Source organism: Phalaenopsis equestris, unplaced genomic scaffold, assembly GCF_001263595.1.
Source record: "Phalaenopsis equestris unplaced genomic scaffold, ASM126359v1 Scaffold000536, whole genome shotgun sequence".
Lineage (NCBI taxonomy): Eukaryota > Viridiplantae > Streptophyta > Magnoliopsida > Asparagales > Orchidaceae > Phalaenopsis > Phalaenopsis equestris.
This window is the reverse complement of record NW_018164976.1, coordinates 122,490-136,688: the sequence shown is the minus strand read 5'-3', so window position 1 is coordinate 136,688 and position 14,199 is coordinate 122,490. Positions and strand designations below refer to the sequence as shown.

General features: G+C 32.9%; 1 protein-coding gene across 2 annotated transcripts in view; it reads left to right on the top strand.

Moving 5' to 3' along the window:
• Positions 1-14,199, top strand: part of LOC110028889 (1,4-alpha-glucan-branching enzyme 1, chloroplastic/amyloplastic-like) — an 88,936-nt gene that overhangs the window by 8,456 nt on the left and 66,281 nt on the right. For both annotated transcript variants that reach the window (XM_020730932.1, XM_020730934.1), the window contains exons 4-5: positions 11,087-11,185; positions 12,931-12,973. In XM_020730932.1, coding sequence (XP_020586591.1) covers positions 11,087-11,185; positions 12,931-12,973 — 142 coding nt within the window. The remainder of the gene's footprint in view (positions 1-11,086; positions 11,186-12,930; positions 12,974-14,199) is intronic.

Below are 14,199 nucleotides of genomic sequence, written 5' to 3'. Positions count from 1 at the left end.
AGAGGGTTAACCAAACAGCCAGGCTACCGAGAGCAGTTAACCAAACAACCAGGCTACCGAGAGCAGTCACGACGAACATGAGGAGCATCCACTGTCCCCAACAACTAAAGCATGTAGGGGGGGGGGGGGGGGGGGGGGGGGACAGTGCCTACCCAACAATCGTTTCTTGCACTACCAACAAGAACAAGCCAATTGACGGGTCTATTCCCCTCACGATGAATGAAGCTCCAAATAACTGAAATATGAGAGGAAATGAGTTTAATTCTCTTAATACAATAGAAAATATTCCACGGTGCATCAACCCAACTAGCAAGAATATCAACCAAAATACGAGAGTCATTCTCAATGATAATAAACTGTCAATTAAGAGATAAAGAACTAGCAAGAATATCAACCAAAATACGAGAGTCACTCTCAATGATAATAAACTGTCAATTAAGAGATAAAGCAATCATGACAACCATCAACATGGCCCTAGCCTCCGCTTCAAGAGGAGTATCAGGGAAACAGAAAGAAGAAAAGAAGAGAATACAGTCCCCGACATTATTCCTAGCAATGCCACCACAACCAACATTGAAAGTTTTCTAGCTCCCATCGGTGTTAATCTTCACCTACCCTGTGGGAGGAGGCCACCATCTCACCAAAACTGGGAGTTCTGGTATCCTCCCCCCAACCATAACTGCTGGTATTAAACGATTGATATTGTTAGAAAATTTATCATAATTATTATAGATAAATGACAATGAATAAAATTATTATGTTATGCCAGTATCAAACCAAGAAATTAGGATTTAATTAGAATATTGAATAAGAGTTCACAAATATAAAAGTATAAGTAAATTAAATAAGATTTATATGTTTGTGTGAATTGAAACCATATATAAATAATAAGGAGAAAATACTAATAATATATATAGGTTAAATAAGATAAATAGTTGTAACCTTAATATAGATATGAAGGCAACAATAGAAATAAATTAAGTATAAAAATAAAAAAAATTTAAATTTAATATTTAGTTATATATTTTTAAAGGTTTAAGTTTAAAATTTTAATTAAATTATAACTTAAACTTTGGGACTACAATCATTAATTAAAATAAAGTCATTAATTAAAAATAACAATCAATTAAGTATAATTAAATAATATGATTAAAATTTATTAATATGAATGTTTTTATGCTATTATAGGCATCAAATTATAGAAAATAAAGTTTATGAAGTAAAAAAGGCAAGAGCTCGCCGTCAAGGTTGAGACAAATACTCCTATTTGTGAATTATAGTAATAGTTTTGATTTTCTTCTAATATAAATGCATTGGATATTTGTATAGATAGCCTTATATTGTAAATTTAATTATTATTTAATTATACTATTAGATGTGTTGGTTCTATCAAAATGTATATGAAATATCTTTGAGTATGTCTATACTTATTTATTTCATATATTGATTATTATAAAAATATTGAATAATATGAAAATACGAATGAAATGAATTATATATAAACCATGTTTGTGCATGTTTATTGATAGAATGTACTCACTAATAGTACTAGCCGGGACACTAAAATTCTCATGCATATAAATTACAAAAAAAGTATTAATATTGTATCTTAAATAATACATTTTAGATGATATTTTTTAAATAGTAAAAACAGTAATAATATATAAAATGATATAGATAAAAAACTGTAATATAATACAATATAATGATTTGAAATTTCTTAAGTGGTTATACTTTAATAAATAAAAAATCAAATGGTGTTATATTGATTTATTAAATGTTAACTAACTTGCATTTTGCTTTTTCAATTTATGTTAATGAAATTTTATAAATTTAAAAATTTGCTCAATTGTTAATAAATTATGAATATTTAAGTTATTATTTTGCAAGATAAAGTGTAGTAATAAAAATGAGCGAGAGAAGAAAAACTATTTAAAAAGGCCTAAATAAAGTAGAAGATTTAATTACATTCACATTTCTTTACTTTTAAACTAATTCAAATTTTATTAGTTAACGACTCCTAATTCATAGAATAATTCTTATTTGACCATTAATAATAATAACTAAAATTGAATTAACTATTTGGTCGTTTGTTCATGCCCTTATATCTCCTTGTTCTTGCGCTAGGTTATGACCTGGGTTTCGCGATAGAAGATGAAGGGGGAAGTGTAGATATATGTTGCATGAAGCCTAATTGTGTTAAGGAGTGCCCAACACTTGGGGAGGAACCACACGCTTGCAAAGGGGAATCCGATGCGAGTAGGGGAACTGCAGTGCTTGTTCTTGCCTCTGAAACATAGCGCTAGTTAGTGCGCGGCGCCTAGGCGCCTAATGCCATGTTTCCGAGATAAATCCAAAATAAACCCGATGTCAGGAGGGGCTCAATTGTGTCTGTGACTAAACTTCTGTAGTTTGAAAATTTAAGTCTTCAGCTTCACCAGTTTGTCGAGTATGCATATTTTGCGTTAGAGTTGAATTTCGCGAGTTCTCTTGTGTGTAAAAGAGACGCATTTTGAAATGTTCCAAGTTATAGAGAGATTTGAGTGTGGTGTAATATGGTCATTTTTTTCTCCCCAACACTTGGGTGCCTCCCCAACACTTGGGGAGGCACCCCACACTTGCAAAGGGGAATCCGATGCGAGTAGGGGAACTGCAGTGCTTGTTCCTGCCTCTGAAACACAGCGCTAGTTAGTGCGCAGCGCTTAGGTGCCTAACGCCATGTTTTCGAGATAAATCCAAAGTAAACCCGATGTTAGGAGGGACACAGGTGTGTCTGTAACTAAACCTCTGTAGTTTGAAAATTTAAGTTTTCAACTTCAGTAGTTTGTTAAGAGTATGCATATTTTGCATTAGAGTTGAATTTCACGAGTTCTCTTGTGTGTAAGAGACGCATTTTGAAATGTTCCAAGTTATAGAGAGATTTGAGTGTGGTGTAATATGTTCATTTTTTTCTCATTTTTTTATAGTCCCCAACACTTGGGTGCCTCCCCAACACTTGGGGAGGCACCCCACACTTGCAAAGGGGAATCCGATGCGAGTAGGGGAACTGCAGTGCTTGTTCCTGCCTCTGAAACACAGCGCTAGTTAGTGCGCAGCGCTTAGGTGCCTAACGCCATGTTTTCGAGATAAATCCAAAGTAAACCCGATGTTAGGAGGGACACAGGTGTGTCTGTAACTAAACCTCTGTAGTTTGAGAATTTAAGTTTTCAACTTCAGTAGTTTGTTAAGAGTATGCATATTTTGCATTAGAGTTGAATTTCACGAGTTCTCTTGTGTGTAAGAGACGCATTTTGAAATGTTTCAAGTTATAGAGAGATTTGAATGTGGTGTAATATGTTCATTTTTTTCTCATTTTTTATAGTCATTTTCTTGGTATAATATGGGAGGAATGACCGATAAAGTGAGATACAAAGTGAAGAAGTTATTTTTTTATAGTCATTTTCTTGGTATAATATGGGAGCAATGACCGATAAAGTGAGATACAAAGTGAAGAAGTTCAAAGGTTCGAACTTTTCTTTCTAGAAAATGCAAATTGAAGATTTATTATATCAAAAAAATTACATTTGCCACTGAAAGGAAGCACCAAGAAGTCAAAATCAATGACTCTAGAAAAATGAGTTCTTGATTAAAGAACATTAGGTTTGATCCATCTTTCACTTCCGCATCCATTGCTTTAAACATTGTGAATGTGAAAACTACGATTGATCTCATGACTGCAGTAATAAGGATGTATGAAAACCCTCAATTTCAAATAAAATTTTTCAGATAAAGAGATTGTTTAATATAAAGGCGTTGAATGGTAGTTCAGTGGCTGAGCACTTGAATAACTTCAACACTATCATTAATTAGTTGTGTTATTTTGGCATTAAGTTCGATGACGAGGTCAAGACACTGTTACACCTATCTTATTTGCCAGACAATTATGTTCTTTGATGACATTATGTGGCTAGTGCTGAATGAAGAGGCAAGCAGTGAACCTTCAAATTTTACTCTATATGTGTAAAATATAGGAAGGAATCTGGATAGAAACACATGCATTTAAGCTCAAAAGAGGAAAGTCCATGTCTAGAAGAGAAAAATGCATATGTGAAGGAAAGATTTAAGCTCAAAAGAGGAAAGTCCATGTCAAGAAGAGAAAAATGCATATGTGAATGTTAAAATTACGGGAAGAAATGTCATTTTAAGAAAACTGTAAAACTTCTAAGAATGGTGGTGGTATAGGTCCAGATAGGAATATCTCTATAAATATCTCCACTAATGAATTCCAGGGTGGCTCTTATTTTATCACTAGATGATACCGAATCTAGGATGAAGATTTATGTGTCTCTTTTTATGCTTGCCCAAACATAGAGGTATTTATAAATTTCACTAAGTGATATATGAAAAATGTCGTTGGGAGTAACAAGGTCTGCAATATTATATGAAGTGGTGATGTTGATATTAGGTTGTCAAATGAATCAGTGTGGAAGCTCAATGAAGTTAGACATGTTTCATGTTTGAAGAAAAATTTAATTTCTACGAGTCAGTTTGTTAAGGTTAGAGTTTGTGACTAAATTTCACAGGTAATTCATAGAAGGTGATCAAATTGGCAGTGGTGATGACTCATGATAACATTGAAGACACCATTTATAAGATTAATGCGATGTTTGAATCCGTTTGTGTTTCTAGAATACATAGTGATTGAAGTCTATGACACCACGAGTTTGACCATATGAGTGAAAAAGGTATGAAGTCTATCATGATAACATTGAAGACACCATTGATAAGATTAATGCGATGTTTGAATCCGTTTGTGCTTCTAGAATAAATGGTGATTGAAGTCTATGACACCATGAGTTTGACCATATGAGTGAAAAAGGTATGAAGTCTTTCCTTTCTAAAAACAAACTTTAGCACTTAAAATTCATAAATCTTGATTTTTGTGAATATTGTGTTTTTGGCAAGCAAAAAGGGATACTTTCTCTAGAACGGGATAAAAGATTAAGTCTAAAAGACTGGAGTTCGTGCATATTGATGTATGGTGTCTTACTCCAGTTCAGTACATTGGATGTTTTTTTTTTGTCATTTTCATTGATGGTCACATCACGAAGACATGAGTGTATTTATTGAAACATAAATTTGATATATTTGAGATGTTTAAGTAGTGGAAAATCATGGTTGAGAATTAGAAAAATTTGATGTTAAAGTGTTTCAGATCAGATAATAGTGGCGAGTATTATAATCAAATGTTTAAGAATTATTGTGCTTCAAAGGAAATTTGACATGAGTTCACCGTTTTAAGAGCGTGCTAAGAATATGAGGTTGCATTCAGACTGGCCAATTTAGTTTTGAGCAGAAAAAGTGAACACTACAGTTTATCTGATCAATCATGATCTATCAATACCTTTGAATGAAGACTTCATTGAAGAAGCATTTAGTGACAAAGAGGTAAATCTATTTCACCTGAACGTATTTGATTGTTCATCATATGTTAATGTTGATGCAAGCTATATGAGTAAGATTGTTTCAAAATCTTTCAAGTGCACTTTCATTAAGTATGTTTCAAATGAATTTGGATGCAAATTTTGAAACTATCAGAATCAGAAATTCATTAGTAGTGTGGGTATTACTTTCAATGAAATAGAGGTGTATCATAATAAAAAATTCATTAGGAGCGTGGATGTTACTTTCAATGAAATAGAGATGTGCAATGACAGAAGGAAAAATCAAGATTATTCATCAGTTGCTTCTGAAGAGCCCTCCAAATATGTTGAGATAATACATAATGGTGATCATAAATATAAAGAAAGTAAATGTGCACAATCTTATGAAGCATATTTAATAGACACCTACTACGAAAGTTAGAAGGTCTAGCAGATTTAGAAGACCTGTACTTAGACATTCTCCTTCTTTGTATTATCTATTGCTAATTGATAGTGGTGGACCAGAGTGTTATGATGAGACTACTCAAGTTGAAGACTCAGAGGAGTTAGTTTGTCATGGATGACAAAATGCAATCACTTAGATCAAATCAGAAATGAACTTGAAAAATTACTAGATGACAGAAGACACCGCACCAGTGAATTTATAAATTAAGAAAAGAGTTAGATGATATCAAAAACTATAAAATGAGGCCTGTTGTGAAGGGCTTTCAGAGAAAGGAAGGAGTGTACTACACAAATATTTTGTCTTGTAGCAAAGATGACAACTATCAGAGCTGTGTTGGGCTTCGTAGCGAAGTGTGATATACATCTGGAACAAATGGATGTTAAGACATCCTTCTTACACTATGACTTAAAAAGAGGAACTGTATATGGTGCAATCACAGGGATATCAAATTCCAAGAAAGGAATATATGATCTGCAGATTGAAGGAGAGTCTTTTATGGATTGAAGTAGATACTAAGATAATGATATATGAGATTTGACGTGTGTATGTCAGATAATGAGTACATGAAGTGCTAGACAGATCACTGTTACTTCATCAAACAATTTGCTAATTATTGCATTGTGTTTCTTTTGTATGTGGATGCCATGCTGATTACAAGAGCATATATAGATAAGATCAGAGACTTGAATGAGCAATTATCAAGGGTGTTTGAAATGAAGGATTTAGCTCCAATAAAAAAAAAATCCTTGGTATGAGGGTTAGTAGGGACAAGAGTGTATGTACATTGAAGTTGTCTCAAGAATAATATGTTTAAAAGATATTAAATAAATTCAACATGAGTGAGAGAAAATCAGTTTGCGCCCCTTTAAGTAGTCACTTTAAATTATCTAAGGAATAATTGCCCAATATTGAAGTAGAGAAAACACATGAGAAGAATCCCATGTTTTAGTTGTTGAAAGCTTGATGTATGCAATGATATATACAAGATCAGATAATACACATGCAGTGAGAGTGGTCAATAATTGTATGAGTAATCCAAGTAAACATCATTAGAGGTTGTAGTGGATTCTCAGATAGTTGGGAGAAACAATCAACAAAGCAATTTATTTGAAAGTGCATGAACTGATTTACATGGGCATATAGATTCAATTATAATAGGAGATATTAATATTAGAAGAAGTACAACCAGTTACATCTTCATTTTGGGAAACACAATCTTAAGTTAGGTTTCCATATTACAGAAGATTATTGAACAGTTGATTGCAAAAGCTGAGTGTATTATTATCACTGAGGCTAGTAAGTAAATGATTTCGGCTACAAGGTTTTATGATAGAATTGGGTAAGGAGAAAAGTAGTAGAAAGTTTTATTATAACAATACGAATGTGATTCATCCATCTAAGAATGTCATATTGCATGTAAGAGAAACACATTCAACTAAAATATCACCTCATTCATTCACTTCTAGAAGATGATAAATTATGCTTGAAGAGGATACACACAACTCATAATCCTGCAAATATGTTGATTAAAAATATTACAATTGAAAAATTGAAGCTAGTAGTTCTTAAAGGTTGGGTAAATCACTATATAGATGCTGCAGATTTGGAGGAGAGGAATTGATTGCAATCAATCTCCAAGTGGGAGATTGTTTTGTGTGTAGCCTAATTATGGCAAGGAGAAGGCTCGGGGGCCCTAAAACTTGGCAAGGGGAACCTGTTTCCAAATGGGGAGCCACAGTGCCTCTTCCTGCTTCCGGAATAGAGTGCCAAGAAACTCAGTGCCAGTGAGGACGCCAAGTGCCCAACACCGCGTTTCCGGGACAGCCAAAGGAAACTCAAATCTAAGAGGGGTGCAGCTGCCTGCAACCAAATTTTTACAGTTTGAGAATTTAAGTTTTTAGCTTCACGAGTCTATCAAGTACGCGTATTGTGTGTTTGCGAGTTCTCTTATGCGAAAAAGAGATGTGAAGCGTCCTAAAGTGTTCCAAGCTGTAGAAAGATTTGAGTTTATTGGAACTTGTATATTTCGTCTCATTTTTATGTAGTGGATTTATTGGAGCGGTGTAACTGATTTCTCTTATTGTTTGGGTTTTTTTTCACATTAAGTGTAGGTTTACTTGCTTTTTGTTGCGATCACTTTTTTGTGCGCTTATGTTGAAAGTTTTAGTTCAAATCTCTCAAATCGGTATTCCATATTTCATAATAATTTAATATCCAATCTCAACAATATAAACCAACAATTTGCTAGTGTTAGTAAGATGCCTTGTCTACAAATAAAATGGTTCACTATTTAAGAAGTGGGCAATATATGAAAAATTACAAATTACATATGTTTTGTTGTATTTTTTTATCAACTTTTACTGTGCAAATGAGTCGAGTCAAAATTTTCATTTTGAAAATAGAAGATGATGATGCCAATCCTAAAATTTTAAGCAAGAAATTGGTGTAAAGAATTATACAATGAAGGATAAATATTGCAAAATCATTTGAGAAAGAAAAGAGAACTAGTACTTTCAAATTTGTTGTCATAACTTTGTGCTGTAATCATTAAATTCTAATTTTTAAGAGTATTTTATTTTAATTTTTTTATACCAGCTGGCAAATGAGCTGATGATGTTCAACTTTGGCTCTATAGTTTATTGAGCTTTACTCATGAGCCATTTATTGGATAAGGCTGAATCTGCTCAGAAGTTGAATTGTCTTGTTTGCACTCCCATCTATCTCTCACTATTGCAGTGCATTAAATTGTGGTAGTTAAGACTGAATTGTCTTGTTTGCACTCCCATCTATCTCTCTAGATCTTATTGATTTTATGTGTTATATGTCGGAACTATTGCAGTGCATTAAATTGTGGTAGTTAAGACTTTAGATGAAGCATAGATCTAGCTTGTTTCATACTTGTTGTGTAAGGCTATAATAATGATAAAGCTGCTGTTGATGGTGTAGACTTAGCTAAAATGATGAAAAAAAATGAATTTTAAATTGATCATAATTATATTATGCCTTTTATTAATGAATCTCATCACCTTTGCATCTTTGTGGTTCATTTTGTTGATCATCCATTTATTCTTGTTCAATTTGAGTTGCTATCACTTTGAGTAATCTATAAGAGCCACTTGTGTAGTTTTACAATGCTGAATTATTCAATCATTCTGTCCCAAATTGAGATGCTATCACTTTGAGTAATCTATAAGATGCTATAACTTTGAGTAATCAATGAGGCTGTGAGGAAGGCTGGGATTGGGAGGGCTATGTAGGCTGCTGGGGATTGGCAGCTGGCTGGAGGTGATGGCAACAGGTTGGCGGTTGGAGAGAGGAACCATAGAGCAATTTGGGGACAGATAGACACCTCCTTGAGACGAGTTACAACCTGAAAACATTCTCTCCTGTGGATACAACCCTCGGAGGGGAAAATTGGATGCCGACGACTGTCCTGATAGAAATTCAAGCAACGAACTGCCCTAGCACACAACAAACAACACTTATATAGACCTAGCATATAGAGGAGTGAGCCCTACTTCCAATAGAAGTAACACCATACTTGGAAGGACCGGTCGGTCTCTTCTTTGCCTGGTCCAAAATGGTCTAGTGCCGCTCGCGATTTTTTTTGTGATTGAGGTGCGAACGCCACCCCACGTCACCTATTTTTCAAATCTTATTCTACTCCAAATGTCCTGATTACTTTAGATCTATGGTTATGCTGAGTTTGTTTGAGTGTAATTGCTTTCTCAATGTTCGTTAATATTGAGCTTGAATCTTCAAGTCATCCCATTATTAAAGTATCATATTATATAAACCTAGAATAAAGGGGAGTGGGCCCCGCTTTCAATAGGAGAACACCATACTTGGAAGGGCCGGTTGGTCCTTCCTTTATCTAGACTGAACCAGTCCATTACCGCTTGCAACGTTCGTCGTGACTGACGCGCGAACGATGCCCCGCGTCGCCTAGTTTGCAAATCTTATTCTACTCCAAAGCTCCTAATTACTTCAGATCTATGGTTATGCTGTGTTTTTTTAGTGTAATTGCTTTCCAACTGTTCGTTAATAATGAGTTTGAATCTTTAAATCATTTTATTATTAAAGTAGCAGAGCACAGGTTTATGTCCAATTTCTCTAAGCATATGTGTGTTATAATAACTTTCTGTAAGCTTAATTAGAAATTTAATCTTTTTTTAATACAATTTGCATTGGAATGTTAAATATACCTCTTTTAATTCATTTATTCACTTGACATGCCATACTTCTTTTATCTGCTGTTCCAGGCACTACAAATTTGTTGGCTTTGCATAATACTTGGTCGAAGTTCTATGGATATAATATTTTTTTCTTCAATTTTACTATGTTCAGATTATCTCGAGTATAAGGCTACTACCATTGTTTGTGTAAATGGCGATCCTCATTTTATATCATTTTAATCGCAGTAACCTTTTTTCTATTGAAATCTTATCATCACTTTTATGACAAATTGAACCTTGCTTGAAACTACTTTATAAACTATGCACATTCGTGTATTTTTGAATAGTGGATTTTCTCTCGCATGAACGTTCACATAATTGTGCAAGTCTGAGTAGTTAACTCCTAATTCGATGATTGAAGATATTTGTTTTGAGACATTTACATACATACCACCCAATTCCTTTGTATTACATATCTTACACTTAAACTTTGCTCTTTTACATTTCTAACAACCAAAATCTTTCATATGACAAACAAAATCACTATTTTAACTTTTAAAAGTGAAATGCACATTTTATTGCATAGGTAAGCTGACATGTATGTAAAAATTGAAGCTTAGGTGTAAGATATGTAATTAAGCTGACATGTATGAAAAAATTGAAGCTTAGGTGTAAGATATGTAAATAAATAGGAACTGAGTGATATGTATGCAATCTTCCTTTTGCTTTATGTATGTATTATTAATGGATTGATTAATACGTACTCGTGTACATGATTTGAGTGCATGCAGGAGGATAGGATGGCAAGTTATGCGCAGAAGTAAGATTGTTGGATTCGAGTAAACTTAAGAAAATTATCAAAAATATTATTGTCTATGGGCTCAGGAAATTGTTCTGCTTAAATTATATCTATAAGTTGAGTGTACTGTCAGTAGTGCACTACATTTCTTTGCTATCATTGCTGTAATATTACTTAATCACCCTGTGTTGATTGTACCAAGAATATGTTTTAGCTTGTAAAACACCTTTTCCTTGTTCTACAGATATAATCAGTACAAGAACATCCATGCACTGATTGATAAGCATGAAGGTGGCTTGGATGCATTTTCTCGTGGTTACGAAAAATTTGGCTTTAATCGAAGGTAGTCTTCAACTTTTCTTCTTTAAAAGGTTGTTTATAATTGGTTTCTGTCATCTGTTTTGAGGTAAATTGATGTCTAAAGAGTATCTCTCATGAGCGAGCGTAACTTATGTTGCTAAATAAATTTGTTGGCGCATTTAGATACTTATCGCCTCTTTTCTGTGTATTTACTTATCTAATATGTAAACATTACCTTTCAAATTTCTACCACCCAAAATTTTTGTATCACATAAAAAATACTACTATTTGAACTTGAAATATACATTTTCGTGAAAATCAGCATGTTGCTTTACTATTTTAAAAATGTACAAAAACTATGCATGTAAGCATTTATGATGCACAAAAAAGAGACCTATCATTTAAAAGTATGGTTGATAACTTCCTATCATTCTCTACATGCATCAAAATGAAAGAACCACTAAGGGCGTGCTTAGCACAAAAAATGAGCGGCCCTATTACATTCACGTGGCGTATGGAAAAATAAAACTTGCTTCGAGGACAATAGAAAAGCAAAATGTGGCGCTTCTTGTTGCCTTTGACACCATATGTCCCACTTCATCGAAAATTGTAAAAACTGCATGATATTAGCATTATCTCCATCAATGATGATGCCCCGGCATTCTTGTATCCACGGTTGGCATATTTTGAAAGGATTTGATAGCTTGAAGTTCAACTTGGGTGCAATCCCAATGCTCAAGTTTAGATGTTGGATATGTAAATACATAGGATTTGAGTGGTAAGAATGTAAATCTTCCTGAATTGTTTTGATTGATCTAGAGAATCAACGGCCCTTGCATATCATCTGCTATTTAATATGTGATGCCCGTGCTTCATCACCGTTGAGGAAGAAACCCTGCACAGCTTCTTCTATCCTGTCATATTAAATTTCAAAATTTATGACCTCCGATGGTCAACTTTTTGCTGTATTTTTCATTTACATTGCCTTGTTCTTTTGTTGCTACTTATATCCAATTTTTAGTATTCAAGAAAACCAGAGATTGAAAGAGAGAGAAGTGTTTTGTGATTTATTGGTTAAAAGGGGATTGTTGGTTTACCTTTGAAGGGTTTGAATGTTATTTTACATGCATGCTTGCAGATTATCATGAATTTTGTTTGTGATTTTGAAAATTTGTTATTTTACATTGCCTTGTTATTTTACATATACATTTTTGCAGAACTTAATTGTGTGATCTTGAAAGAATTGCCCTGTTTGTGATTTTATGATTGATACTTTCTAATTTTGTGACCATATATATTATATATTTATATTTTTGCCTACTTTGGAAAATTTGTTATTCCAAGCTTCTTTTTTTGGGCGATCTGGAATGGACTCATTCTTAGTGAAGCCACCTGAAGATTTTGAATTTTCTTGGTTGGTTAACTTACTGAATTTCATGAAAAAAATATGCTAGCTCTAATACCAGGACTTTTCCTCACTTAACCATGTATAACTTGTTGAAATGTATTTATGGGTTGGAAAAATAGCTACCAGATGCAAATTCGTGATTTCATTGATGCTAAATAGTTAAATATATGATAAACTAGTATGTATCTATCCTATTCAATGTTGAATACTTATTTTAGAATATTGTTTTAATTACCCATTATTATTTTCTATTTTTATTTTTATTTTTGAGGTTCTTGTTCTTTATTATATTTTAACTTGTATTCTCGCAGAAGTGAAGTTCAAGACTAAACCATGCAAACTTTGGGCATTTTTTAACTTTTACTTTGTTCTTGTTTCAGTGAAAGTGGTATTACTTACAGAGAATGGGCTCCGGGAGCAAAGGTAAGGTTTGTTTTGCTTTTTTTGCTTCACCTTTAAATTTCAGTTTTTTTGCTTATTATTGTACTCCTTTTAACTTGAATCATGAGAGCTACTTTGTGACTTTGAGAGATTTATCTCTCCATATGCATATATTTATGGACATTTACAGACATAGTATCACATTGTTTAAAAAGATGTTTTGAGGATTACGGCTTGAGGCATGCCGCAAAAAGATCAAAAGATAATTTAAGTACGAATGTTTGATTATGTTATTAATTTATTCTTTTGTTTTAAATTATATTGAATTTTAAATTAATTAATACTAAGAAAAGAATAATAAATAAAGAACATTTAAAAGTTACAAATGAGATAGAATTAGATAATAATAAATATGATGATTGTTTTGAAGTTGTTGAAAGCAATGAAGAGTCTACTAGGGATCTGAATCTCTTTGAATATTTAAATTTTAAGTGCATGTTTACTGAGAATCACATCTCAAACATATATTTTAAATCAATATTTATGACTAAGATTTATAATTTATGTCTTTATGATAATAAACTAAATCAACATATCAATGATTTATGCCATATTTATAAATGTTTAATTTTATGAGTTTTTTTTTTTTTTTTTTTTTTTTTTTTTTTGAGGGTTTTTTTTAGTCTTATGTCTAGCTGTGCCTCAAGGCTTATGCTTCGCCTCGCTAGAGCAAAATGCCTCAATTCCCGATTTCACCTTTTTAAATATTACATACCACTAATTCCTATGTATTTACATATCTAACAACTAGACATTACTTTTTACATTTATACCACCCAAATCTTTCTTATCACATAAAAATACTACCATTATTACTTATAAAAAGTGAAATGTACCTTTTTCATGCATATGCAAGGTGGTATTTATGCTAAAATTGAAGTTTTGGTGTTAGATATGTAAATACAATACCTTTTTCATGCATATGCAAGGTGGTATTTATGTTAAAATTGAAGTTTTGGTGTTAGACATGTAAATACATATGAATTGAGTGGTATGTATGTAAACATTCCTTGGATTTAATTTGATGGATTCATATGTTTTTCATGGTCATCTTAATTGAATATCATATCAAGTTTTGTTTCTAACACATGACCAATTTATTTCAATAAAAACTCTGATCCCAAACAATTGGGATAATGCTAATGATGTTGATGTTGTACATGGTGGAACAATGGAAGGGGGTTTAAACGTAATATGCGGGATGTTTC